General features: G+C 42.5%; 1 protein-coding gene across 1 annotated transcript in view; it reads left to right on the top strand.

Annotated features, from left to right (window-relative positions):
• Positions 1-26,445, top strand: part of PDZD3 (PDZ domain containing 3) — a 71,402-nt gene that overhangs the window by 667 nt on the left and 44,290 nt on the right. The window contains exons 2-5 of the mRNA XM_040325509.1: positions 8,254-8,290; positions 13,950-14,014; positions 16,666-16,877; positions 21,409-21,610. Coding sequence (XP_040181443.1) covers positions 8,254-8,290; positions 13,950-14,014; positions 16,666-16,877; positions 21,409-21,610 — 516 coding nt within the window. The remainder of the gene's footprint in view (positions 1-8,253; positions 8,291-13,949; positions 14,015-16,665; positions 16,878-21,408; positions 21,611-26,445) is intronic.

Genomic DNA, 26,445 nt, shown 5'->3' on the forward strand with positions numbered 1-26,445 from the left:
CTTTGTGTGGCAGCATGGTCTGGGGAAAAATGATGCTTTTAATTGGAACCTTTCTTGCTTTTAATACTGCTGTTTGTGTTGAGAGAAAAGAAAGACATTTGAATACTGATTATAATTGGGTGCTCTTCAAAAATATTGGAGGTAATAATAGAATAGCATGGTAGTAATAGAATAGCATGGTAGTACTCTGAATTGACTAGTAAAGAAGTAAAGAAGAATTGAGTAAAAACAGAAAGCTGCACAAAAAAAAGCGCTTTCCATGTAGAACTAACCTACTAGTACGATATTTATTTATGTTTAGTAGCTGTGGTGAAGCTTTAGTTCAACTTAAAGAGTAACTTTAAGAAAACAATCCTTTCTGGGTGATCAATGTACAGTGCAAGGTTTTTAACCAACTTTATTCTGGAGTCCTACCCGTTTCTAATCTGAAGAAAAAGCTGTTTGTCTTGTGCAGTGTGAATCTGGATGGGAGTGACTTTTCATTTCAATCAGCTGATGCACTATCAGTGTTCTAATGAGGAAACTAGCAAGGTCGGCGTTCCTATAAAAATAATTAAACCTTTAGGAACATCTCGCCAAAATTGAAATTTTTGTTGCAGAGGATGCCTAGAATATGACTTTGCATCTTAGTGCAGACAAGCAGGAAATTACATTTCTGAGGGTGTTTCATATACCACTGGTTGCTATATTGCATTGAATTTTACAGAATATTACAGTGCTGTAGATTGAAAACGATTATAATTTTTTTTTAAATAAACTACAATATAGCTTGCAACAAAATTGTATATCCTATATTATTTTTGTTTTTATTTGCAGTATTTTTTCCCAAAAAAGTGGAGTTACAATTTAAAGCATAACTACAGCCAAAAAATAAGATAAAGTGAATAGCACAATAAAATATAACATACCAAAAGCAGCTTTTGTTGCAAAATTCAGCTTCGATCCAGACGTTTGTTATAGGCACAACAGCATATATAATTTGTTTCTTGTGGATTCGCACATTTTGCATTATTTATTGGAAGTCGCGTGGGCTTTATTCGTTTTGTTGTCTTTGCAGGATACACCAATTTGCAGATTTGCAGATTTTGCTTTTAAGTTGCACAGGCTTCATTTACTTTGTCCACCTTGCAGGACACACACAGCACATTCAATTTGGCAGCGCAGCACTATTCACTTTATATGCATTTTTACCATAATAGCTACGGATAGGCTACAGGATGCTTTGCAGCAGCTAGATCACCTTTTACCTTATTCTACATACAGTGATAGCGCAAGAGTAACTCACCGCACACTGACCACCAAAAGAATGCTCTATTTGTGGGGAAAAAAATTACATCAATTTAATTTGGGTGCAGTGCCACATGACCGCACAATTGTCAGCTAAGGTAACGTAGCCTGGTCATAAGGGGGGTAAATCTTCCAGAGCTGAAGTGTAATGCAAGTAAGGTAACACCACCCTTTACACTGCTTTTTCTTATGCTGGCCATACACTAGCCTGAACTTATTCTCTCTAGAGAAGAGACGCTTGAGAGGGGATATGATTTAAATTTACAAATACCATACTGGTGACCCCACAATAGGGATAAAACTTTTTCGCGGAAGGGAGTTTAACACGACACGTGGCCACTTATTAAAATTAGAAGAAAAGATGTCTAACCTTAAACTACGTAGAGGGTTCTTTACTGTAAGGCCCCGTACACACGGGAGGATTTATCCGCGGATACGGTCCAGCGGACCGTTTCCACGGATAAATCCTCTCGAGGATTTGCGCGGATTTTGATACGATGGAGTGTACTCACCATCGAATCGAAATCCGCGCCGAAATCCTCTGGCGATGACGTGTCGCGCCGTCGCCGCGATGATGGCGCGGCGACGTGCGCGACGCAGTCATATAAGGAATTCCACGCATGCGTCGAATCATTACGGCGCATGCGGGGGATCCCTTTGGACGGATTGATCCGGTGAGTCTGTACAGACCAGCGGATCAATCCGTTGGGATGGATTCCAGCGGATAGATTTGAAGACATGTCTTCAAATATTCGATCTGCTGGAAATCCATCGCATGGGAGAATAATCAGCGGAAACAGATCCGCTGGATTGTACACACCATAGAATCTATCCGCTGAAACCCATTCGCTGGGATTTTTCAGCGGATGGATTCTATCGTGTGTATGGGGCCTAAGAGTGGCAAGGATGTGAAATTCCCTTCCACAGGAGGTGGTCTCAGCTGGGGGCATCGATGGTTTCAAGAAACTTTTAGATAAGCACCTGAATGACCACCACATACAGGGATATACAATGTAATACTGACATATTATCACACACATAGGTTGGACTTGATGGACTTGTGTCTTTTTTCAACCTCACCTACTATGTAACTAGCTAAAAAATAGTTAGAAAATCTGGGCCAAATTCTCAAAAACATGTGTAAATTTAGGATTATCTAACTTATGTCATTTAAGTTACGGCGCCCTAAGTTGGTGTCGTAAGTACCGTATTCTCAGTGCATTTGCGCACAAAACTGCGCCATCCTTAACTTAAGTTTCAATGCGTAAGGCGTGGTTATGGCAAGTGGGAAGGAAGTGGGCGTGCTTCATTGTAATGAGCCGTGACCCCATGCAAATGAAGTGCCGGCCGTACTGCGCATGCGCGCACGAATCTGGACCTCACTGCGCATGTGCAGAACTTTGGTCAGCGCAATCAGTGAGATAGGTAAAAGGCCAAGCGTACTTAGTTTGAAGATCGCCCTGTGTCTAAATAGCCCCAGTCAAACAGACTTCAATTGCAAAAGTATTTCCCTGTGTTCCCTTCCTAAAGCAAGTTGCTTCTGCTTTGAACGTTTGTCAGTGTTTGTTGGTAAGATTGGTTTGTGAGAAAAGTGTTTGTGGAGTTGGAGGGTATAGTTGGTGTTTGTTTTTGATAATTTGTTCTTTGTTTTGATTGTTTGCCTGTTTGTTTTTGATAAATTTTTTTTTTTGGTTTTGTTTATATCTTTTGTTTTCCTTTTTTGCCTGTTTGTTTTCGAATTAATAGTAGCTGTCTGTATATTTTTTATTTTGGCTTGTTTGTATTTTCTTTGTTGTGTGTGTGTATTGTTGTTTGTTTTTTGGGTGAGTTCCCTGTTGCTGGGTGTTGTCTGTCATGGCTCCCAAGCGCAGGAAGCTTAATTTTACCCTGGCAGAGAAGCATATACTTGCTCAGGGCGTCATGAAATTTGGGCGATTTCTCCATGGCCCTGAGAGCCACACCACCACCCCGGCCAGGAGGAAGGAGATCCTTCAAAAGATCACCGATCGGATCAATGCGGCGGGGGGGGGGGGGAGACCAGGACCATCGCTGGAGTTCAAAAATAAATAAATGACTTGAGGAGCGTGTCCCGGAACAAGCTGGCAACGCTGCATGCCCATACCAGGGGCACTGGAGGAGGGGGACCCTGCCCAGTCAGGATGAGTGAGGAGGAATGGGCAGTGGCCCAGTGTTTCCACCCACAGCAGGTGGTGGGCCTGCCTGGCTTTGACAATGATCCTCTTATGAGGACAGGTAATTTTTTGGAAATTCTATCTGGTGATTAGCATGTGTGGGTGGGGGAAGGGAAGATGTGCCAAGTGTATGGATCCAACAACCTGTGATTGTTTTGTGTCCTCCCCAGATGGCCAGGAGGTTGCAGCCCCATCAGCCCAGGAGGTGGCAGCCCCATCAGCCCAGGAGGTGGCAGCCCCATCAGCCCAGGAGGTGGCAGCCCCATCAGCCCAGGAGGTGGCAGCCCCATCAGCCCAGGAGGTGGCAGCCCCATCAGCCCAGGAGGTGGCTGGCCCATCAGGTCAGGAGGTTGCAGGCCCATCAGGTCAGGAGGTTGCAGGCCCATCAGGGCAGGCTGCTGCACCACCCCCAAGACAGGCTCATGCAGAGTCCCAAGAAGGGCAGGATTCGCCATGGGAGGGGAGTGCCCACAACTCCCCTAATTTGGATGTTGAGTGGGAGGAGGATGAGGGGGAGGAAGATGACAATATTCTGATTGGGCAGGAAATAATGATGGGCCAAGATATGACCTTTGAATCATCCCCTGAGGGAACCCCACAGGCGCCCAGCAGTCAGGCCACCATCATGGGTCGCCCCTTCCAACCCTCCTCCAACATGCAGCAGCACCCATGGCTCACTCCAACTCCTCCTCCAAGACCACAAGCCTCAGGGGCAAGTAGGATGCCGACCCCTGAAAACAGGGGGGGGTTGGTGCGTCTGCCGGTCAGTCTGTTGAGGGACAATGTCCGGCAGACCCGCAGTCTGTCTGCAATACAAAAAACAATGAGCAAGGTGGAGCGCAGCCTGGGTGCAATGAGGGAGTCACTGGGTGACGTGGCCACCAACTCCGTGGGGGTCATCACCTGTTTGTGGGACCTGAGGAACGCCACAACAGGTGTGGCCCAGGAGGTGACTGCCCTCACCCAGGCTGTGCAGGCCAATACCCGGGCTGTGCAGGCCAATACGGCTGACATTACTTCCTGTCTGACAAGGATAGCCGTTGCCTTGGAGGGAAGGCCAGCAGGAGGACAGACACCAGGGGAGGCTGCTTCCTCCCCTGTACAGTCCCCCCCCCTGAAAATACTCCCTCCCCTGTACAGTCCCCCCCTGAAAATACTCCCTCCCCTGCACAGTCCCCCCCCCTGAAAATACTCCCTCCCCTGCACAGTCCCCCCCCCTGAAAATACTCCCTCCCCTGCACAGACCCCCCCCGTGAAGATCCCCCAGTCGGCCGTGGCCGTCCCCGTGGCCGTGCCCGTGACCGTGCCCGTGCCCGTGCCCGTGGGCAGCCCAGAAGGAGCACTCGGCAACATCCCTAATTTGCAGGGGTATTTTTTATTTTTTTATTTTTTTTTACACTGTACTTATGATTTGGTTTATGTGTGTGAATGATGTGTGAATGTGGGGGGGTGGCATTCCTGAAAACATAAGGGTGTCACCCTCAGTTTTGGTGGAGTAGGGATCCCCAGGACCAGGGAGAAGTCATCCTAGGTTCCTGAATGGTGTATGAATGCACAGTGACATAATTGGAGCCGTGGCGGGGCGTTACTGCTCCCAAGTACCAAAGGGGGGGGGGGTACTTGGATCTAATCCAATTCGATGTGCATGTGATGTGTCTGTGCTAGGGACCACAGTGACGTGCATTCATGCATTCTCATTGTGAGATAATTAATGTGCGTTTTGTAAATAAAAATAAACATTCTCATTGGCATATAAGTAATGTGCATTTATTTTGCAAAGTAAAGATTTAAAGGTCACATAATCTCTGTGATTTGTTCTGGGCAAAGCAAAAACAAAAATATAAATAGGATCCATTTACTGGGCAAAGATGCCTTCAGACAGTTGTCTCCTGATTGCCTGGCCCTCAGCAGACCGGGTAGAGGGGTTTGGGGGGGGGGGATTGCCTGGGTGGGGGGTTAGGTCAGGACATATCTCCACATGCAGGCCCCTTCTTAAAGCAAAATTGTGCAGTATGCAACATGCCCCAATAATTTGGCATACAAAGTCTGGGGAATACAATAGTGTACCCCCAGTCTTGTCAAGGCATCTGAATCTTGACTTTAGCAGGCCAAAAGTCCGCTCTACTATAGCCCGGGTCTGGATGTGCACCTCATTGAATTTTCGTTCTCCGGGTGTTTGGGGGTTCCTAAAGGGGGTCATCAGGTGGGGTCCCAAGGCATATCCTGAGTCACCTGTAAGGGAAAAGACAGGAGGATATTAGTCATGCATGTGCCCCTTGTGATGTCTGCATCATGGGGGGGGCATACCTGACACCAATGTCACTCACCAATCAGCCAGCTGTCTCCATACACGTTCATCTCAAAGTCTCTGTAGATCTTGGTCTGCCTTAGGATGAAACTATCATGGCACGAGCCGGGAAACTTGGCACAAACGTGCCAGATGAGGCCATGTGCATCTACGATCACCTAGACATTGATCGAATGCCAGCCTTTCCTGTTTCTGAACAGGTGTTCAGTATCATGGGGGGGCTGGAGTGCCACATGGGTGCAGTCAATCGCCCCGATGGTCTTAGGAAAGCCAGCAATATTGTAAAAGTCTGTCATTGCTTGCACACGCTGGTCCTCCTGGGTGGGCATGACAAACTGGTTGCTCATGCGCCGCAGTATGGCAGGGACCACCTGATGTAGACATTTGCTCATGGTTGACTGCACCATCCCAGCCACACCTCCAGATGCTCGCTGGAATGAGCCACTCGCTAAAAAATGGAGGGTTGCCATCACTTTTTCAAGAGGTGTCAGGGCATGGGAACGTAGGGTTGGGGCGATTAGATCCTCATGAAGGAGTTGGGTGATCTCCAGGATGGCCTCCCTATCAAATCGGTAGTTGCCAATCACCTCATAAGCTGGCATTTGCCAAATATCATGCCGTGGCCGATAAACACGCGCCTGTGCCCTCATCCTCCTCCTCTGTGCCCTCCTCCTCCTCCTTTGTGCCTGTAAGGCAGCAAGTGCCGTCAAAATCATCGCTGGTCCTGGCATTTTTAAACAAAAACCTTCACAACTAGAGCTCTAACCTATAGTCACTACCTTCAGCAAACCCTTCCACAGCATGTGTAAAATTAGGGCTGGTTTTATAATGTGGAAATTTAGTCAGAAAAACTAACAGGTGCGCACAGGGCGGAAAATACGGCACACACACTTAATTCTGAGAATCGCCCTAACTCCCTCATTTGCATCTTTGCCTATCAAAAACAGCGGCGAGCCTAGCGTAATTTGCGCCCGGGAATGCGCAGGTGTAACTAATTTAAGTACGGCTGAAAATACGGAAATCTTTGCTTAAGTCGTTTTGACGATCGTGCGCAAATATACGCGCCGTGTAAATTTAGAAAAATGGAGTTAAGTCTGCGTATCTCTTTTGAGAATTTGGCCCTCTGTCATTTGGACCGTCCTTTTATTTTTTGCCCAGTTAATGGGCACAAATAGAAAATCAGTTTTAACTTTTCAGAGCTAAAAATTAACAGGTTGGAAAATTCTGCCAAACGAACAAAAGATTGAAAAATGTATGTCTTTCACGTCTGTTAAAAAATGTAACTGTTTGCACTGGGCATTTGTGGCATTGAACGATTTATCAATCAAAATGTTGTCATTACATGATTGCACTATCGTTTGCTCTCACTGCAAAGTGTTCATTTTTCGAAAACAAGGCCAGTATTGCATGGTTCCATTCAATTATAAGAGTTCTGTGCAAACTTCAAGGTGCAAACTGGGGTGAGAACTCTCTTCCAGCAACTTGTGACAGCACTGGGTGTCTTAACCTCCAGTCACCAAGCATTAAGCCCTGTACACATTTTAAAGGCGGTAAAAAGTCCACCGGGAAAACCAAGGGGAAAGCCGAGAACCTGGCAGGAAAACTGCCTTGAGAGCTTTGGCCGGGAATCCTGACCATGTGTATGCTCCATGGGCACTGCCTTGCAGTGTTTCCCAGGAAAGTATTAGTAAATCTGGCGGGAAAAACAACGCTGGGAATCCCAATGGGAAAATAGAAAGCAGGTTCTCTATTTTCCCGACGGGATTCCCGGCTGTTTTCCTGTTGGGAAAACTGCAAGGAAGCATACACACGTCTGGTTTTCCCGGCCAAAAGCTCTCTTGGCAGTTTTCCTGGCAGTAAAACCGGTCGTGTGTACGGGGCTTAATAGTAATTCCCTTGTTCTAGAGCAACATCCTACACCAACACCAACCCATCCCCCTAAATTTAGCTCCTCATCAGACACACACCACTTACTGACTAAAGCTTCATTTTCTGCTACTATAGCTGATATACAGAAGTTACTTCTTCACTTTCTTGTCACATGGTGGCTATGGTGGATGCTTTGACATTGGCCAAAAAGAAGCTCATGTACTTTTCTGTGTGACTGCTTCATTTAGCACAGTGAACATTGACTTAGCAAAGTGAATTTAAATTGAGCAAAATTACTAAGAAGGAGCAAGACAAAATTTACATTATAAAGAATACCCAGTCACGTGCAAGGAAGATTTAAACAGAGTTTTTCCTAGTACATGATTGGATGATAAAAGTCAGCATAATTTCAATCATTTCACTAAACTAAGTACATTTTCTCTTTGAAAAGCAAATTTTCACTCAGTTTAGTGAAATGGCGAGACGCCATGTGTTGTGGTAAAGTGCTCATCACCAACTGACAGGTGTGACCGGGCCCTGAATGTTTTTGCAGCTTTGTAGACCATGTAATTCATTCATAAATGTCTCTTTTCTCAGAAATTAAAGAAATTAAAGAAGATCTAAAATTAACCACGTGAGTACACAACTTTTGGATATATATTTTTTTATTATTATTATTTTGTGTGGTGGCTTTGTACATACTTTGTTGTTTTAATCCAGTCAGAGCAGTATTTATAATATCTTCTTTTTTGAGTTGGGTAAATTCAAATATTGTATGTTAAAATGTTATCCAGTCTGTAGGTGAAACTTTAGTTTCCCTTTCACATGAATTATGAACACATTTTATCTGTTCTGAACAAAGCTGGTTGTTTACAGAACTGAAATTAGTCACCAGAGTAGTGACTGGTCCCTTATCAGACAGTGTCAGAGGCGTCTCTTAGATAAATGGAGCTGCAAAGCAACCTGCCCTGCTCTGCTGTCTCTTTAGATAACCCATAGTGCTCTAGTGACCCTATTTCCGCTACAAATATCCTTAATTTGGCTAATTCACATCCATGCACTTCAACCCAGCAATATGGAAGAAAACAGAACATTGTATGTGTCCATTTAAGCTCCATTCACACCTTAGTGTACTGGAATCGCGATTCCAGAATTGCGGAAAAACACAGGACACGTTTGCGATGCCATTATTTGTTGATGCCACCCCAAACTTGGTGCAATTTTTCTGCGATTGTTGAGTGACAAAATTGCTGCAAAGAACGCACGTGGCTCTGTACCAAAATTCAGTACATAAGCATCTTTGGCGCATTTTTGAAGCGGAGGGAGGCCCATTCAAATTAATGGTGCCGCTCCAAAAAAAAAAACCACATCACAAAAAGCTTAAAAAAACGCAGTGCAGCAGGTGTCGCTGCCATACACTAAAGGCCCATACACACCGTCTGACTTTTTAACAACAAAATTTGTTTTCCAAAAAATCCGGCCATGTGTACGCTCCACCGGACAGACTTTTTTGGTTTTCATCGGACAAAAGTTTGCTCTGCAAACAGACAAACTTTTCATCAACAAAAGTCATACGGTGCAAAGTCCTATCGTGTGTACAAAAGTCCATCGGACTTTAGTCCGAAGTACAAGCATGCATGCTCAGAACCAATGTTAAAATCAACCAACAATAGCAGAAGTTAACCAAAAGGTGGCGGTAAAGAGCAGAAAATAGCTGAAAAAACACATGATTTTGGGAAAGTTTGTTGAAAAAGTCCTGCCGTGTGTATGCAAACCAAGCTTCACGGCCAACGCCCTTCAAACAAAAATCCACGGAAAAGTTTGTTTGAAGTCCGATCGTGTGTATGAGGCTTTAGGTGTGGAGCCTAAGGCCTCGTACACACGACCGAGGAACTCGATGGGCGAAACACATCGTTTTGCTTGTCGAGTTCCTTGTTAGGCTGTCGAGGAACTCGACAAGCCAATTTTCTCTATTCCCGTCAAGGAAATAGAAAACCTGCTCTCTTTTTGGCTCGTCGAGTTTCTCTACAGTTTCCTCGACGAAAATTTACACACGACCGGTTTCCTCAGCAAAAAAATATCTCCCAGCAAGTTTCTTGCTGGTTTTTGCCGAGAAACTCGGTCGTGTGTACGAGGCCTCAAGGATAAGTTCACCTTTTGTTCACTATTTTCATCAGTGATGGTTTAAGACTATTTATTTTTTTTTCATCACTATTAGTACCATCTTTTTGAGCAGTATTAGTATTATCATCAACAATTAACATATAACATCTAGTACCCTAATTATTGACCATTCATTAAGTTGGGAGGAGTCTGGACGGCCCCTGGGTGAGTCCCTGTGGTGGGCGGTACCTGTGCCTATGTGCACTTGTATTTAAGCTGTGTCTGTGGAAGGGTCTGTACTGCTGGGCTCTGAGGAAGAGGCCTTTGACGCCTCGAAACGCGTAAGCCAGCAGTGACGTACCTCGAAACCCCCCCCCCTACATTCCGGAGTGTGTTCGAGGGGTATTTTATTTCATCGTTTGTGACAAGCCTTTTATCACCATTTGTTTGTGAGTAGTTTTTAATATAATTTTTTATTCAATAAATTGTCAAATGGTAGTACACGAGGCTGGTGCGCCTTTCTTTCTCCCTTTGTGTTTTCTGCCAGGATTTCCCCATCCATGAAGGGCAGCAAGGCTTGTGTTACCACTACTTTTGACTTTTGAGGAAATCTGCATGCAGACTATTGACCGAGTGTTGAACATCCCACCCGTGCGCAGGAGTTTGTGTTCCGTTGTTTGTATATCACCATGTTACATGGTACACCCATATTTAATCTGTAACATGTGACATGTTTCTTTGGAAACAGTCCTCCGTCACACCAGGTTGGGGTTCATCTCCCTGCACCTACTGTCACATTTTAAAAACAGCACAACTGTGCAGGGCTCTGCCCACACAGCTATGTCATTAATTCACAAAGTTCTCTAAATTAATGAAATACAAGTACCGTCTTCCACTGAAAAAGATGGCTTGTAGTTCTCAATAAATTGCGAGGGTGTTGGTGAGCATCCTCACATTTCATTGATTCTTCCTGCACTTCAGTACCCGTCTGTCCTTATGGGGATACAGGCATAGAGCTTTACTGAGTTTCTGCAGAAGCCTGGCATTGCACTTGCGATCCACTGATAACAGATGCAATGCTGTATTTATTTATTTTTTATACCTGAAAAATCATGTGCATTTAATACATAAGGTGGACTAAGCCTTTAAGCAAGCCCATATGCATTTAATTTTGAGCATATGCACTATTATTATTGTAGCACTACCCCCTAACCACCGAGTTTTGAGTCCTCCTGAATTTTTCCAACTTGCATTGAGACACAAGTAAAAGTCCATGGGCTTGTTTTTTTTGGATTTATTAGGGATTTTAAATTGGATCAGGTAAAGGGGGTTATGGGATGCCCAACTTGACTCAAAGAAAAAAAAATTAGGACAACTTACATCTCTGGCACACTGCAACAACAGATAATTTACTGTATTCCTTCTGGAACAACAACAGTCTTTAGCAAAGTAATCCCCTTCTAGGAGCTTAGTGTCCCCCTGAGTGGATTGTTAGCAAAGTCCCAACTTGTAGGAGCTCTTGGTCCCCTTAATGAAAAAAATACCAGCCCACCTGGCTATGGTATCTGATCCCAGGGCAAGGGATTGGGTAAGCATTAAACTGTCCTCGGAAGACTTGCCAAGAACTTGCGTTTAGCAGACTTCTCTCTTATAGGCCCTGGGGGTGTAGAGGTACTCACACTGTCCATGTCCTGCAGCTATGGATGGAACTGCTTTCAGACCTTCTGCTGGGCTGGTTCCTTTCCAGTCTATGCAGGCTGTCCTTCCCCGGTGAACTGCAGGACAGTGGAGGTCCCTCTTTCAGCTTTCCTCCTTTCTCCAACTTCTATTCTGGAGGCAGAACCCCCCTTCTCTGGGGCCCTCTCCCAGGCTACACAGCAGCCCCATAACCATTCAATCTTCTACCTAACTCCCCTGCTGGCCAGGTTCTTCAATATTTATGGACTGGTTCAACCACCCTGCCATGCCTCCTGCCTGGGGATTGGTCAGATTCCCACAAATATTCAGTTCAACATCTTCTGTCCTCTGCATACTAGTTTCTAGAAACTTCTCTAAGCTTCTAGAACCAGGGGGAGGTACCAGAGGCAGAGGCTGCAGGCATCAACCCAGTACCATTTTTTAGAGCTGGTGGTCAGCTTTTTAGTGATAACGATCGCTCGGCTGTTATCCTAAAGGAGCAGGAGGGGCGGTCCCACCGCCTTCCGCCGCTCTTCCCCAGTCTTCCCTCCCACAGGGAGATCTGATCCACGATCCGGCACTTCCGCTGGCTAGGCTGATACTAGAAAAAAGCCGGAAACGGCTTTGATCTAGTTTCCTATGTAAAAATACGGAAGCAACTTCACAACGTCACATCCGGTTTTCTTGGTAGCCAATGGCGCAGATTTAAAAAAATTACAGTATTCAGAATAGTCGTTTTTGTCGATCTGAATACTTTTAAGTGCAAATGAGGGATCCCTTCATAAAGAGTACCTGTCATCACCCATTACTGTCACAAGGGATGTTTACATTCCTTGTGACAGCAATAAAAGTGATCAGAATGTTTTTTTAAGAGAACAACGCAGCAAAAACAATGCATGCGTAAGTCATGCCCGCATATGTAAACTGTGTTTAAATTACACATGTAAGGTATCGCTGCAGTCGTCAGAGTGAGAGCAATAGAATTATCAAAATACCTCCTTTGTAACTCTAACCTTGTAACCGTTTTTAAAGCGTTGCCTGTGGAGACTTTTAGGTACCATAGTTTGTCGCCATTCCACGAATGTGCGCAATTCAAAAGCCTGACATGTTAGGTATCTATTTACTCTGTGTAACATCCCCTTTCACTTTATATAAAAAATTGGGCTAACTTTACTGATTAGTTTTTTTTAATTCATGAAAGTGTCTTTTTTCCCCCAAAAATATGCTTGAAAGGCCGCTGCGGAAATACCGGTTGACATAAAATATTGAAACAATTGCCATTTTATTCTCTAGGGTCTCTGCTAATATATATTTAATGTTTGGGGGTTCTAAGTCATTTTCTAGCAAAAAATACGCATTTTAACTTGTAAGCAACAAATGTCAGAAATAGGCTTAGGCGTGAAAGGGTTAATGGTGTAGCGACACACGTCACACGTTCACAAACTGTGCAAACAAATGCCAACCACATCAAATACAAAAATAAAATCCCAGATCACTTGTCAGCTACCCTGCAACAAAACCAAATTGACCCTGTCTAACAGTTCACACATATTTGCAAACATACAGTAGCCACGTCAAGGCACCCCAGTTTATTACGGTCCAAACGCTATAACTCATAAATAAACTCATAACCATAAAGTGTTTACATATGTGATCACTTCATTGTAGAAACATAGGGCCAAATCCTCAAAAGGGATACGCAGGCGGAACTGCTGTTCTGCCTGCGTATCCCTGTGCCTATCTTTGGAACTGATCCTCAGAAGCAGTTTTCCAAAGATAGGCAGAAGATCTGACATCTGTAAGACACTTACACTGTCAGATCTTAGGATGCAGTACCGCATCCGCCGCTGGGGGCATTTCGCATTGAAATGCCGCTTTGCGTATGCAAATGAGGACTTACGGAGATCCACAAAGCTTTTCAGCTTTGTTTTTTCTGCGTAAGTTTACGTTTGCATACGTAAAATTAGGGCTGCTTTTACAAGGTGTAAACTGTTTACACCTTGTAAAAACAGACCTTTTTTTTTATCGCCGCAATTTTTTTTAAATTTTGAATTTTATTTTTCGGTGCGTAACTTTTTTTTTACCCAACGCAACTTTATTGTCCCGTCGCAATCCACAAAGCCCGGCGTAACGTAATTTCGCGCTATGCACGTCGGGAAAATGACGTCACGAGCATGCGCAGTACGGCCGGCGCGGGAGCGCGCCTCATTTAAATTGTCATCGTCCCCTGGATAACAGGACCGCCTTGCGCCGGGAGAATTTAGGTTACACTGCGTGAAATTTCTAGGTAAGTGCTTTGTGGATCGGGCACTTAGGTAGAAATTTCCCGCCAGTGTAACTTAAATGGGAAAAATTAAGTTAGGCTACGATTTTGAGGATTTGGCCCATAGTTGTTATCATGTCTATGTGCAAATAATTATGAAACTAAACAAATAAAAAATGATTAAGACTTTAACTAGGTACAGTAATGCTTGTAGTTTGTTTTACAGTATTTTTCTCTTCTGTTCCTTAAGGAAATTTCCATTTAATCCCAAACTGGGCATTGATAATCCTGCTCTGTGCCTTGGAGAAGATCCAGGTATGCTCAAGTATTTTATAATATTAGAGTGGTAAAAAAAATGTTAAAAATCATTGAGGTTAAAGTGTTACTAAACCCAAGACTCTGCATTCACTATATCTGGTCTCCCACAGTACACAGAAATGCAATTATTTTAGTAAATATAAACTGCTAAATATCTTTTGTCGTCAGCATTATTTAACAGTCTTATGACTTCTATCAGTGTCCGGCTGAGCACTGGTTAAAGCTTATAGGAGGAGTTTTCATTCTCCTCTGACTGTCCTATGAGGCTACATGACTCTTGACCCCCTGTCTGGAAATTGTGCTGATCACATGCACCATCCCAAAAAGAAAAAAACTTTCTAGCAATACACACCAAAATTGAGAATGTGCAGAGTGCCCCCAAAGCTCTATGCTATCAGCAGATGGATTAGGGACAGTGGAAGAAGGGGAAGATCAGAGATGCAGGATCAAACAGCTTTTTTTAACACAATGCAGAGGATTAACCCTTTAGGTTCCAAAGTGAGTATAACAAGCATGCATATACACAGACTGATTTTACTGTTGTGGCTTAAGTAACACTTTAAGTAAATGTATTGGGATTGGATGGTACCGAATGTACATTACCTATTTAGGGAGTTATATTAGTTTACAAATCATGACCAAATATGAGTCATCAATGTGAGTGCTATATCATTCATATCTGACTTGTCTCACACTGTCTAAAGGAGAAGGTGGATAGTTAAGACTATTGGGCCAGATTCACATATAACTGCGGCGGCGTAACGTATCGTTACACCGCCGCAATTTTTCATCGCAAGTGCCTGATTCACCAAGCACTTGTGATGAAACCTCCGCCGGCGGCCTCCAGCGCAAGGCGGGCCAATTTAAATGGGCGTGTGCCATTTAAATTAGGCGCGCTCCCGCGCCGGACCTACTGCGCATGCTCCGTTTCGTAATTCCCGTCGTGCTTTGCGCGCCGTGACATCATTCTTTCGAACGGCGACGCGCGTAGCGTAATTCCGTATTCCCGGACGGCTTACGCAAACAACGTTATTTTTTAAATTTCGACGCGGGAACGACAGCCATACTTTATACAGCAATATGATTGCTGCGTAAAGTTAAGGCACTAAAAAAACCGACTAACTTTGCGACGGGAAACTAGACTAGCGGCGATGTAGCGAACGCAAAAATCCGTCGGGAATCGCCGTAACTCCTAATTTGCATACCCGACGCTGGTTTACGACGCAAACTCCCCCCAGCGGCGGCCGCGGTATTGCATCCTAAGATCCGACAGTGTAAAACAATTACACCTGTCGGATCTTCTGGCTATCTATGCGTAACTGATTCTATGAATCAGTCGCATAGATAGAAACAGAGATACGACGGCGTTTCAGCAGGTACGCCGTCGTATCTCTTATGTGAATCTGGCCCATTATGTTTAGGATTTTTTTTCTATTAATAATAAGCTTACATCTTACTTTAGGACTGATTCAAGATAGATAAACTAATATAACACCACTATTTATTTTATCTCCTAAACAAATATTTAATTCACAAGCATGATGATTAATCATTATTCTTTCACATGAAGTGAACATTAATTTGTTGAAAGCCCTATTATTATTTTATCTTGTGAAGTATTACTACCTCGAACAGCTCAGTTTTCTCCTCTCTTCCAAACCTCACTATCCCGGTTATTACCCTAAATCTGATGATATGGTGAGTTGACTTTTACAGATATATTTGATAAGGTCTGATAAAATAAAAGGAACAGTGATATAAGATAATAGAACCAGCAGTGTCAATATATGAACAACTTAACGAGTTGACTTAATAAAGATAGTTATGTGTGTTTGTGAATTGAGATGTAAGAGACGAGAGTTATGAGTAAAATGATGCATGATATTAAAGATAACACCAAAACCAAAATTTGATATGAGCTTAGTAACAATAAAAAGTGGAACAGTGAATCTATCTTATATCTACATAACATCACACATCTAGAACCCTGAATATTGAACCTCCTCTGGACCACTGCAGTATTTTCAACTATACTCAGCTACCCTACCATCATCCATCTGTATTGTCTTCAATATGAACTATGTCAACCTCTTTTGATTACATCCAGAAAGTGCAGGTTCCGGTTTAGAGCTATTCAGTGAAAAGTACTATACGCAAACATTCTTCTACAGGAGTACCAGTCCAACACATTGGACCCTGTATACATATATCCCCCCACAGTGGCAACACAAGCTAGAGGTGAACATGGCTTTGTATCACTATGAATGTTACTGTATGAATGGTACCGATTTTTAATGCTGGTTTAAAAAATTTTGTTTTGATACTAATAAACATATATTTATCTAATGGATACAGTGTGTTGTATTAACAATTCTTGACATTGGGATGGTTGAGCAATATCAGTTTTTTTTATTTGAGCTGGAGTATCACAAGTTCCTTACCAATAGATCCCATCCCATCCCCTCCCCCCTCTTTTTATTTTGATAAAAGCTTATAGGGAAGTTTTATAATTGCAATTTTGTACAAGGCAGTATCTTGAGGGTCATTTAATTATAGTGTTTGATTGATATTGATATCTACTATTCTTTATACAGGTATATGTAATCCTATGTTTCTGCATTTCCTTGATATCTATTTTTCTTTTCCAGGCTCGGAGCCAGAACCAGTAGCTCGTTTCTGTGTACTGAGGAAAGATGTTAGTGGAACTTTTGGGTTCACCTTGCGTAAGGAATTGGACAGAGATGGTCATGTTGTACATGAAGTGATTCCTGGAGGCATTGCTTATCTTGTAGGAATAAAAGATGGAGACCAGTTATTACAGATTAATGGGGAGTATGTTCATGAGCAGGAGCACCTAAAGGTGAGCCAACAGTGACTTGTTTCATATAGTATAAGAATTACCTAGAAGTGGGTCCCCAGGGAGAAGCCTTCATGGATGTAAAATTGTTGGTAAAATCTGAGTGAGTGAAACCATCTGAGGAGGAAAGGTGTATTGGTAATAATGAGTAGCATGTGAGTGCACAAAAAGGGACTGTGAAGGGGAATAATAAATACAAGAGCCAGTGGGTAATGAAAGGTGTAGTGGTATGAAGGATATATCAGGGGGAGTAGGATGTGCCCCAGTTGTGGTAACAAAGTAAGTACTAAGGGGGCTGTAAGCCAACCCCTAGGCTGAGGTATGTAACCAGTTGTAGGTAAGAGGTGAAAAGAAAGAAAGAAGATTGGTGATTGAATCAGTGAATTGTTATAGGATCACAGGGATTTACCTGAAACATGGTGAATAACATCCAAAAGTGCACAGGTGACCATGGAAGTACCAATCGTGTGGGGAATAGGCTGCACTGAAGGGAGTGTATACTCCAATGTGGTTAGGGGGGAGTCCACTAAAAGAGGAAGAGACGGCGCCAGACAGCTGAGCAGCACAAGCTGCCCGCTATCCCGCGCCGGCCGCCTCGTGAAGGATGCCAGAATGGAAACAGCAACGTCGGTGCGCCGACGTCACATGTGGTGACGCAGCGTGCACCACGCCGGGTGCGTGATGTCAATGCTCAATTGGGCGGCCGCCCTTGCATGACCCAATGGAAACAGAGAGGGGAGGGGCAGGCCCCAGGAGCGCAACGTAGCTCCCGGGACTGAACAAGCCGGCCTATGCCTATTGTTGTTGCTATATTTTATATACAATTAAAGCAATGACTGCCATTTGTCAATTTAAAATGCCCTCATATAACGGTTTAAGTTCCAATGCAACAGGTTATTGCCATAGTTATTCCTTGTTGTGTATGTCCTGGGATGCATGTTTCTCTTTTCTCAAAGTATCGGGGATGGAGTTGTCTGGCTCTACATGCCTCACACCTCCTACAAAGTCCCAATTTTTTAGTCCTATCTCTGTATGTCCAAGTATTTGAACAAGGACCATATTAATAAACCCCACTATATATATCTGTGTTTGAATGTGGGCATGTTGAGTGATAAGATGGCTTCAAAGTATTGCTCTTATCTGTAGAGTGTGATCCAAAACTATCTATCAGGTGTTAATCTTACATCAAGTAAGGTTGGCCTGGAGATGTCTAGAGAGGTTGGGTAAAGAACTAGACATGTGCAATTAGTTTCAGTCCTAATATAAATTCGGATGAATTTTTGGTTATTCGGAGATTCGGATGTATCTCGTGACGTCATCAACCCAGCACGCCCTGGTCAATGACGTCACAAGGGAGCGGGTCGCCCGATGATGTAATCGGGTGGCCCCGCCCCTTAGTAATTTAAAAACTGTCAGACAGCAGAGCTGTCAGACAGTGGGAGAGGTTTTTCTTGGGATTTTTTTCGGGTTGGCAGTAGCGGCAGGCATCATGATTGACATTGGACTTACTTCGGGGACATTTATTTTTTGTTTTTTAACTACTTGCCGCCCGCCCACCATCAAATGACAGCGGAGCAGTTCAGCCTCCATTCTGGGACGACGCCATATGACGGCGCCCAGTTTAGCCCCGATCACGCGGAGATGCACGGCGCCGTGACCGTGGGCATGCAGTGTTCCACATGCAAACAAGGAAGTGCCGTTTATGGGCTCGCCTCACACTGAAGAGAGCCGATCAGCAGCATCTCCTCACAAGGAAGATGTTAAACGGTAATTAGGGTACTAATCATCAGTGCCCTGATTATAATGCAGCCCCAGCAGAGCCCATTAGTGATGCCACTCAGTTCCCACCAGTGACACCAGTCTGTACCCATCAGTGAGGCCGGTCTGTGCCCATCAGTTATGCCAATCTGTGCTTTATTTCAGTGCTTGCCCATCAGTGCCACCTATCAGTGCCCAGCAGTGCCATCAGTGCTGCATATCAGTGCCGCCTATCAGTGCCCATCAGTACTGCATATTAATACCTCCTCATCAGAGCCACCTCATCAGTACCCTTCAGTTCTGCCTCATCAGTTTCCATCAGTGCCCGGCAATGCAGCCTATCAATGCCCATCAGTGCAGCCTCATCAGGGCACATCAGTAAAATCCATACCAGACCCGAAGGGCCTGGTATGGATTGGGGGGGCCACGCTGTTTTTTTCTGCATTTTTCATTGCCGGTATTCTGTTGTTTATATTTAAGCTGTCAGTGGGAAAGCCCGCTGACAGATGAAGAGTTATCAGTTGTTAGGGATGCAGCAGCCCACTCCTTAACAACCAGCTATTCTTCACACAGAATTCAGATCAGACGATAATTTTTCGACCGATCCGGAAAGCTTTAAAATTTGGAATTCGTTAGAAAATTAATAAACTAAACTAAACAAATTCCACAACAAATCAATGAAACAATCTTCATAACAAAACAAATCTACCATCAATTAACCACTTAAGACCCGGACCAAAATTCAGCTAAAGGACCTTGCCCCTTTTTGCGATTCGGCACTGCGTCGCTTTAACTGACAATTGCGCGTTCGTGCGACGTGGCTCCCAAACAACATTGGCGTCCTTTTTTTCCCACAAATAGAGCTTTCTTTTGGTGGTATTTGATCGCCTCTGCGGTTTTAATTTTTTGCGCTATAAACAAATAGATCGACAATTTTGAAAAAAATACAATATTTGTAACTTTTTGCTATAATAAATATCCCACAAAAATATATATAAAAAAAAAAATTCCTCAGTTTAGGCCGATACATATTCTTCTACCTATTTTTGGTAAAAAAAATTGCAATAAGCGTTTTTTTTCGGTTGGTTTGCGCAATATTTATAGCGTTTACAAAATAGGGGATAGTTTTATTGCATTTTTATTAATTTTTTACTACTAATGGAGGCGATCAGCGATTTTATTCGTGACTGCGACATTATGGCGGACACTTCGGACAATTTTGACACATTTTTGGGACCATTGTCATTTTCACAGCAAAAAATGCATTTAACCTCCCTGGCGGTATGATTCTGTCTGGAATTACGTACCAAAAGCGGTACAATTATTTGCAAGGAAATTTGGAGTTTTATACTGTAGGCCTGTAATTCTTAGGAATAACTCACTTAAATCTGACCAAACAAGAATCTAATAGGCATCCCGGGTATGACATTTTTTTAAAAACAAAATGATAAATTATAATATAATAAATAATTATAAATAATTATAACAAATAATAATATAATTCTAATAAAAATTATTCAATAATGTAATCAACTCAAAATCACTGAAATTTTCTCAGTTGCAGAATTGTCGCTGTCATTATTTTTTTTTTTTTATGACGAATTTCCCCACAAATGGCTATCGCACAATTCTGCAAGTGATTATAATTTATTATCGCTGTTTTTTAGCTGATCTAAAACCATTTTTGACATAAAGGGACACTTTTGGTTGCTATGGACAATCTACAGTTTGCAGGGAGAAAAAAAGGTTTTTATTATATAAAAGTACATGTAGGGCACTGGGCAGACCACTAGGGACAAGGGGGGTGTGTTTTTTTTACATACAGTACTGTATTCTATAAGATTACAGTATACTGTATGTAATGTGTTTGTTTACGTTTTTGAATTTGGCGCCGATCTCCGCTCCCGTGCGTCGTAACGTAACGTAGCAAATCGGCTTCTAACTTCAGCTTGTTCAATTAAGCTTTAACAAAAAAACCTGAAAGATGATTGGTTTCTATGCAGAGCTGCAACAGATTTTGCACTCTCCAGGTATAATAAATAACCCCCATAATTATTACCTGACTGGACTATAACCAACTGTTGCAGTTCTCTTTTAAACCTATAGCTAATGCCGCGTACAGACGGTCGTTTTTTTGTGATGAAAAAAGAACAACGTTTTTAATCATGAAATAAAACAACGTTTTTGAAACATCATTTTCAAAGACGAAGTTGCCTACACACCATCGTTTTTTCACAATGCTCTAGCAAAGCGAGGTTACGTTTCACCACTTTTTTCCATTGAAGCTTGCTTCATAACTAGCTTCTGGGCATGCGCGGGTGTAAAAACGTCGTTTTAAACGTCGTTTTTTGCTACACACGGTCAATTTCTGTGAAGTAAAAAACGACGTTTTGAAAAACAACACAGAAAATTCAAGCATGTTCGAATTTTTTTTTGTCGTTTTTTTGAAGACATAAAACGACGTTTTGCCCACACACTATCGTTTTAAATGAAGTTTTTTAAAACGTCGTTTTTTTTCATCACAAAAAACGACCGTCTGTATGCGGCATTAGTTTCCAAAATGAGTAAAGTCAGTCTTATTTGTATTCCTAAACAGTCTGATATTTGTCTTTACATTATACCTGAAAGTCAAAATGATATGGTGGTTTATGGTCATCCATTTGTGTGTATTGGTAATAAGACAATATTTAAGAAGTTCAGTGGTTATTCAAGAAAAGGAAAATCTTCCTGTTACCTTTGGCTATCTGGCAATTTTAGACTTGGCATATTTCCACAGGTGGTACAGAAGGTGAAGGCCAGTGGCTCCCGCGTGTCACTGGTTGTTCTTGATGAGTCTGGCTATAGGAAATTGTGTGCCAATAACTCCTCACCACTATCCATTCTCCCTAATGTCCTTCCTGAGTCTTGTCCCAGGCCACGGCTTTGCCTTGTACGTGATGAGGGTCGGGGCTTTGGCTTCACTACAACCTCAACCGGTGGTAAGTTATCCTTTTTTAAGCTGCATTAATGTATCTCCTTCTGTGTACATACATACAGCATGTACATATATGTGTTCAATTATTTTATCTTTGTTACAATGCTTATCTATATGAACTTATAGCCATTTTATTATATATGTGCCCCCTGCAATCCAGCATTAAAAATCCCAAATAAGTAAGGTGACACCGAATGGGCTGTATTTGCCAGCCTGAAAAAACTTACCAATACCATCTGAACATACCTTTTGATTATATGTAATGATAGAGGATATAGCTGCATAGATTTGTTTTCAGTTTTTAGTTTCATCTTATTTTATTGACAAAGTAACCAATACATGCTTGCATAATCGCAAAGTAAACATAGAGTATCATACATAATGTAAAATGCGTAAAGTATGATTTCTCGAAAAAGGCTCATAAATGCAGATCTTAAAGGCATTAAATATGTAAAACATGACAAATATAAAAGGTACAAAGCACCAACATCAACGTATGGGTATCCTATGAACAAAAATCCATAAGACATCGTAAAGTACACTGAAAAACTATTACTCTTAGAAAAGGGTATGCTGTAGGGATTGCATAATGTCAAAAATGGAGGGAGACGTGTTACATAACGATTGCTCAAAAAGCATCTAAAGGTATACGAAAAAGAAGGAAGGAATAAAAAGAGAGGAGACAGAAGAACCAGGGATAAGATGCGCTCCGACTAGGCTATGAGGTGATGGCAACCGGGTCACTTTCAGCCAAGAGATAAACTCTGATGTCCTGTACACACGATCGGACCTTTGTCCGACCAAAATCACATGGAATTCCATCAGAGTAAAAGAGAACATGTTCTCTATCTAAACTCAGATGGAATTCATTGGAATTTCCGATGGAATTACTCCGATGGGGCATTTACACAGTCGGAATTTCCGATGGAAAAAGTCAGTCGGACTTTTTCCATCTGAAATTCCGATCGTGTGTATGGGGCATGAGAAATATCGGAGCATGGACCATGAAGTCCAGGTGAGGGAAAACTGCTCATCTTTTTCAGTTTCCTGAACCAACTGAGACGTTCCAGGCAGTGTTAATTTTGTTGACTAAAATATTTTCTTTGACTAAATTAATATTATTTTAGCCTACTAAAATACGACTAAAACTAAAACAATTTAGATGACTAAAATACGGCTAAAACTAAAATGACCTTTTAGTCAAAAGATTAAAATACGACTAAAATTAAAACGGCATTTTAGTCAAAAGACTATGACTAAAACTAAATTTAATTTATATCACAACAACTAAGTCGTGCTTCCCCTGTGTGAACCGGCTCTTACGGTCAAGGGAGCATAGACAAATAGGCTACCTCAGGTAAGGGTTGAAAAGAGATTGCCATCAGCTTGCAGTATAAGTCGAAGATTCAATGGCAGAATTTCTTTACAGGAGGGCAATCCCACCAGATATGGAGCATGGTGCCTTAGGAGATCAGACATCACCAACAGGTATCTTGTAATGACAGGTTGAAATGTTGTATAGTTGGAGGACATCTGTACCATCTTGTCACCAATATAAACCCCTTTTCTTGAGTCGTATTGGCATTTTTGCCAATCCATAAGAGAAATAGAGTGACGCAGTTCTGATTCCCAGGCCTGAGTATATTGTGGGAGGTCAGGAGAAGAAGCGTTGAGCAATAAGGAGTAAATATGGAAGTCCACATGCATTGGGGGGTCGGCCTGCAGAAGCATATCCTCAATCCTGATGGTTCAGCTAGAATGTTTGATAGACAGGGGAGATTATCAATATAAGATATTACTTGCTGTCTCTGAAAACCACTGTGCTGGGTGTCGGGAGGATGACCCGAAAGGGGTATCTGTTGTTAAAGACCGGTCTGCACAAAGAACTTTGGCAAGTCTCCTATGATCTTCTTTTTGCCAGGGTCTGAACCCTGCCCCATGCAATGCCAGTGGGAAGACTGGGGTCATAGGCCCCAATGGTTTAGACACCGGAGAAATCAAATGGTCCCAAATTTGAATTGTCAGGCGGGTAAGGTTGCTAAGGAGCGACAAACCTCTAACAATGGGTAGACAGGGTCCAAGGGAGGGCACAGAGATCAATTGGCTTTAAATGGCTTTCCAATTAAACCCAAAGTTTATATGAGGAATGATGGAACCAGTCCAGTTATGTTACATATTACAGTGAAGCGCAATTCCTTCATTCGATATAATAATTAATAATTATTAATGCAAAAGTGAAAAAAACTAATAATAATTAAATTGAAAAAAATGTATTGACAAAATTTAAAATTAAATGTCTCTAATAGTCTCTCAATCGACTGTATGAACAACGCCACTGTGTTCAAAACATGTGACAAAATGTAGTCTTCACAAATGTGTCCTGTGAACCACCACCTTTATGTGTAGTGCCCGCTCACCTCCAGAATCATACCCCACTACAGAGTCTCATTTGCTTTTTACACTTCTTCTATGGGTGTCTCTGTACCACTCTTTCTCCTCCTAGATCCAATTTAGGTGATCAAATTGTACTCTTATGCTGCGTACACACGACCGTTTTTCAGGTTGTAAAAAGAATTTTTTTTTTTTTAATGTCATTAAAAACGATCATGTGTGGGCTCCAGAGCATTTTTCACAATGTAAAAAATGGCCATTAAAAATTTCAAACATGCTTTAATTCTTCACAAAGTTTTTAACGTTGTAAAAAATGGTCGTGTGTGGGCTTTAACGACGTGAAAAAACGTGCATGCTCAGAAGCAAGTTATGAGACGGGAGCGCTCGTTCTGGTAAAACTAGCGTTCGTAATAGAGTAAGCACATTCATCACGCTGTAACAGACTGAAAAGCGTGAATCGTCTTTTACTAACATGAAATCAGCAAAAGCAGCCCCAAGGGTGGCGCCATCCGCATGGAACTTCCCCTTTATAGTGCCGTCATACGTGTTGTACGTCACCGCGCTTTGCTAGAGCATTTTTTTTGTTCACGATCGTGTGTAGGCAAGGCCGTTTTAATGATCGGGTTCAAAAAAACGTAGTTTTTTCTAGACCATTAAAAACGTAATTTTTCACACACCGAAAAACATGTGTACGCGGCATTACTCCTCATTCATTAGAACATAGTATGAAATGAAAAGGGGGGAAACCATAGTGCTCTCTGTTTACACATCCTTTGTTCACTTTAAAACAGGGCTAAAACTCACTTACATATATCACATATAAAACGGGCGTTTCAAGATCCTCAGCTCACCGCTGATACTCAGATATCGTTTGTATGACATCACAGGCTCGGCTCCTCCCACCTATATGCATTACACCCTCCTATTGGGCTTCCTCATATTTTTTTTTAGCTACCCTCATTGCAACCTTATGCCCCGTTTACACAATCGGTTTTCCCGTTGGAAAAAGTCAGATGAGAGCTTTTGGTCGGTAATCCAGACCGTGTGTATGCTCCATCAGACTTTTGCCAACGGAAAAACTGCTGGAAAAGGATAGAGAGCAGGTTCTCTATTTTCCCGTCAGGAAAAAACCCGATCGGAATTTCCTATCGCGTGTACAAATTCTGACGCGCAAAATTCCGATGCATGCTCGGAAACAAATCGACACATGCTCAGAAGCATAGAACTTAATTTTCTCGGCTCGTCGTAGTCTTTTACGTCACCGCGTTCTTGGCAGTCAAAAGTTCACCTAACTTTTGTGTGACTGTGTGTATGCAAGGCAGGCTTGAGCGGAATTCCGTCGGAAAAACCATCCAACTTTTTTTCCGATGGAAATTTCACTCGTGTGTACAGGGCATTACACTTCTTATTGCATTCTTTGTAGTGCTGGAATTCTGGCAATGACCTCGCTGCTTTATAATTTTTAAAGGCCTTTTTTTTCCCTTAAAACAGTTACATTCAAGGTATTCCATGAATGATAACTTTCACAGTGGCTTTACTCTCTCAACCAAACTGTCATGCCACCAATGGCTGGTGTCACAAATGATCACATATGCAGCACCATGGCAGCTGCAGATCAAAAAGAGGCCAATATGGCATCTTTCTTGGCTGTAATGGATAGGTTTGAGGAGGGTTTAAATTATTATTCTGTACTGAGAAAAACATGCAACCTGACAATGCTGCCCTCCATCTAAAAATGCTATTTGCCTCATTGTTTTTGGCTTCACTAAATACCAACTCAAAACTCCAGAGCAACCATGCCACCAGTGAATTGAGAGGGAAATCAGAATTTCAGATCTACTTACTTGATCTGAGTCATTGATTATGTCATGCTGCCTACATCAGTGTTTCTCAAAGTCAACGCACGTTTAAAATTATGGGCAGTCTTATGGCACCTTTTTCTAAAATGTAAAAACGATTATATTGCCGCGTACACACGACCATTTTTAATGGTCTAGAAAAAACGAAGTTTTTTTCAACCCGATTATTGTTAAGCCTGCCTTGCCTACACTCGATCGTAAAAAAAAAATGCTCTAGCAAAGTGCGGCGATGTACAACACTTACGACGGCACTATAAAGGGGAAGTTCCATTCGGTCAGCCCCACCCTTGGGGCTGCTTTTGCTGATTCGCGCTTTTCAGTCTTCGTGCTTTTCAGTCTGTTACAGCGTGATGAATGTGCTATCTCCATTACGAACGCTAGTTTTACCAGAATGAGCGCTCCCGTCTCATAACTTGCTTCTGAGCATGCGCGTTATTTTCACATCGTTAAAGCCCACACACGACCATTTTTTACAACGTTAAAAACGACAACATTAAAAACAACGCGAAAATTTAGAGCATGTTCTAAATTTTTAATGCCCATTTTTAAAGTCGCAAAGAAATGCTCTGGAGCCCATACACGATCGTTT

Source organism: Rana temporaria, chromosome 10 (assembly GCF_905171775.1).
Source record: "Rana temporaria chromosome 10, aRanTem1.1, whole genome shotgun sequence".
NCBI classification, from domain to species: Eukaryota; Metazoa; Chordata; class Amphibia; order Anura; family Ranidae; genus Rana; species Rana temporaria.